The sequence below is a fragment of the Eutrema salsugineum genome, unplaced genomic scaffold (genome assembly GCF_000478725.1).
Source record: "Eutrema salsugineum unplaced genomic scaffold, Eutsalg1_0 scaffold_14, whole genome shotgun sequence".
NCBI classification, from domain to species: domain Eukaryota; kingdom Viridiplantae; phylum Streptophyta; class Magnoliopsida; order Brassicales; family Brassicaceae; genus Eutrema; species Eutrema salsugineum.
The window spans coordinates 6,352,071-6,355,891 of NW_006256877.1; the positions used below are offsets into that span (position 1 = coordinate 6,352,071).

At 36.6% G+C, this 3,821-nt stretch overlaps 1 protein-coding gene across 1 annotated transcript; it reads right to left on the reverse strand.

Moving 5' to 3' along the window:
- Positions 1-1,015: 1,015 nt before the first annotated feature.
- LOC18022570 (E3 ubiquitin-protein ligase SINA-like 7) lies at positions 1,016-2,652 on the reverse strand. The gene is made up of 2 exons (XM_006405765.2): positions 2,391-2,652; positions 1,016-1,929 (listed from the first exon to the last, which is right to left on the reverse strand). Exons 1-2 carry the CDS (start codon positions 2,592-2,594, stop codon positions 1,243-1,245), a joined length of 891 nt encoding a protein of 296 aa, XP_006405828.1. The 5' UTR covers positions 2,595-2,652; the 3' UTR covers positions 1,016-1,242.
- Between the last annotated feature and the right edge of the window lie 1,169 nt (positions 2,653-3,821).

Sequence of the window (3,821 nt, forward strand, 5' to 3'; positions counted from 1 at the left end):
TCCCCTGATTCCACCTCAACATCAAACTTCTGCAGACTTTGCGAAGCTTTAACCACCAACGACCAAGACTTTCCTTTGTCATCCGCTTTTGCAACTTCAGACAAAACCTTAGTTTGATCCGATGATGCTCTTTCCTTCTCAGTGCTCACCCTCTGAGAAGCTTGAAATTCCACCTTATCAGCGCTTGACGCACCGACGTGCTTCCTCTCCTGAGGACTCGAAACTCCATCTGTTAAAACCCTAACTTCATCATCAACTCCCATCAACTCCACATCACCTTCCCCCTTCGATACCGACATAACCTGCGATGATCCCCTGATCAACTCCGCCATGGTTTTGCGACGGGAGGGACCTCCTGTCCCGGCGCCGTCAGAGATTCCGGCCGAAACGTGGCCAGGAAGAAAGGATACTCTAGATCGTCTTCAGAATCGCCCCTATGCTGACGTGTCCTTTTTCACCTTCTTATATTTCTATTTTTCCTAATGAAAAAATTTCTGATTCCGCCATTGGTAGTAGCATCGACTCAATAAAATAGTTTCGACTAAAGACCAATACTATATGATCAAGAAGTTCTACACTGACGTATAACGTATAAGAGGTGAAATAAGGATCAGATTCTTGGCTCAGAACAAGTGCTGCTAGTTAACAAAAAAAAAAGTTAATCAAAATCAAAATGTTCCGGAGTTTTGGTTAATAAGCTGTAGTTAATAAAATATCTTTACGTCGCTCCTCAACGATTCAGACATTGTACAAACGTTTCGTTGGATTATAGCTTAATTTTGGGCAGAACTAACAAGAGATTTTACGAAAAGAAAAAGTCAAACGACAAACGTTTTGAGTATTTATGTTTGCTCCGGTCTGAACTGAAACCTGTAAGTTAAAGCCGTAAAGCAACTTCTGATCCTACTACGTCTGGTCAAAAACTTACATATAGCAACAAGATCTGATCTTAGTTCGCCAGGTCAAAAACTTACATATAGCAACTAGATCTCTGATCTTAGCTTCTTAGGTTAAAGCTTACATATAGCAACAAGATCTTATCTTAGTTCGCCATGTCAAAAACTTACATATAGCAACTAGATCTGATCTTAGTTCGCCAGGTCAAAAACTTACATATAGCAACTAGATCTGATCTTAGTTCGCCAGGTCAAAAACTTACATATAGCAACTAGATCTGATCTTAGCTTGTTAGGTTAAAACTTACAGACGACAAAAAGGGCCCTCTTCTATACCGCAAGCTTCTTATTCTTGGTTAGTCTTCTTCTTGATGCAAATATCCATCTCCAACGAGTCACCATTTAAGCAACCGAGTGGGATCAACAACATGGAATTTTCTTGAGGGGTTTGAAAACTCACTTCACGAATCCTCTTCACCACTGGTGATTTGTAAATCATAGTGTGTTCATCCACGCTCGTGTATGAGATATGATATGAGAACTCTCCTACTTCTGGAGCAGATGGTGCAATGCATCTTACAGTTACATACACACCATACGGCTCCCTAAAACACTGCACTACAAACAATAGACTCCTTGTATGGTCCAGTCTAAGCAATATCTTATCGCTGATATTCATGTAGGCACGAAAGGAATTGCCAAAACTGAACGTATTAAGCACTATATCCACGTAACAATCCAGGTGGATAAATTTATAGTGATCGTAGAGATCCTTGTATGATCCAGTGTAATTGCAGTCAAGCACTGGGCAGGAGCAAAGAGAGAAGGTGCATTCCTTCTCATGGGTTGATTCTTTTCCGTAAGAGACTTTCTTGGTGCATCCAAACTTTGCATTTGGGCATGGGATAAAGATCGATTCAAGAACACTCTCCATTGCTTTGCAGCGAATGCGGCCGATTGGCGAAGAACAAGAAGGGCATTTATCACTCAGTTTGGGACAGCAAGAAGAGCAAGTCAAGTGCCCGTTATCACACTGAAATACAAAACCAAACGAGTTGTGATTCTTCATAAGCTGTTTTCTCACAAAACTTCACTGGAATCTTCAAAATCATCAAAACAACAACTAAGAATACAATTAAAACCTAGAACGTGGGGACAATTTCAACTTTTTTCTTCCTTTCTACTCCATTGTCTTCTTCCTAATACAGAATTTTCCCAATAAATACTCTACATTTTCAAGAAGTACAACGATATTCGTTAACAGATCTTACAAAAAAAAAGCTTGGGACACTCTTAAAATCAAGTAAATGGGCACACTTGCATTTTCTTTCTCTGTTTACTCAAAATCATCAAAACAGAAGCTAAAGATACACTTAAAACCTAGAAAATGGGGACAATTCCAAAAAAAAAAAATCTTCCTTTCAACTCCAAACCATCCTCTTCCTAATGCAGAGTTAGAGAAGCTACAATTCAAGTCAGGTAAGATTGCAAAACCTGGAAGATAGGAATCGTAAATGCTTCGAAGCAGATGGGACAGTCGAGAATACTCAGATCGAGCAGCGTCGTCGAGAGTCTCTTATCCTCTGTTCCCACTCTCTTCGCTCCATCGCCGGGAGATATCGAAGAACAACGTGGTCTCTTCTGCGAGAGTATGCTGCTCGATCCATTCCCTTCGCCGGAAGCTTCCGCTTCAACCATGTCAGAGGCTTAATCGGAGAAACGGCTAAACCCTAATCCCTTATGATTTTGTTTTGTTTCTTTTTTGGTCTTAAGAGTTAAATTAGCTATGTTCACAGTTACTACGGATAACACGGAGACCTCTACTTATAGGTCTCAAAAATGTAGGATCGATTTAAACGGTTTAAATTTGTTTTGGTTAGGTTCGGATTAGTTCGATTAATGGATTACAGCTAGTTTGATTAATTTAAAGTTTTAAACCAATAAAGAAAGAGTTTAGTTCAGTTTTTAAAATTTCAAATTCGGTTTGAGTTAACATAAGGATAATGTTATATCCTTATCTCTATTGTATTATTTGAAGTGCACATTTAAAAAAATAAACTAAATATTATTAATATGTTATCAAATCGGTTTAAAACCCAGTGAATCTATTTACTAAAGATTTGTCACACTACTAAAAAACTGCAAAAAGTAGCTACGAATAAACTTGCCTCGGACTGGATTGAAACTTTGAGTGGACGGATAACATTTGAACTTGTTTTTCAAACTATATAGATTTAGATGATGTCACAGTTACATCAAAATATATTTTTTTTTTCACAAAAATAATTGAGATAGATTAATTACATGAATCACTTAATTGGATCATCTTGATGCAAATGATAAATGAGCAAACAAACAAACTTTAAAACTGTTATCTGGATTAGTTAGAATTATAAAAAAAATACAATTTTCATGTAAACATCCCTCTTTACCATTTGTAGTTAATTTTTATTCGTGGTTATTTTGGCTCTTTTTACAGCTTTTAAATGAATTTTTAAAAATAGCCACAGAAAATCTAAGGCTAATCTGTATTTATACGTATACTTAGTGTCACGAGATCAAGTTGTGAAATAATAAGAAAAAAAAAGGTTGTGAAATATCAAGAAGAATATAATAGGTTTAAAGCATAAGACTTAAAAAGGAGATTTGATGGAAAACCAACTATGATCCAAGATATATATTCAAATGGATAAAAAAAAAACAAGCTGAACGTGTTAAGAGCACTCTGATATTAGTATTTTTACCAATTCTTATAGAATCAAATGCTAAAATGCCATAAATCGCTGAAAAAAAGTCCCAATGCCATTGGTCGTATAATTAATTCCTTTTTGATTTTTTTTAAATAGAAAAAGTGGTTGTTTACTACCATATCTATGAATGTCTCGTTAATTATAAGAATACATGGGTATTTGAAAACCCACCCAA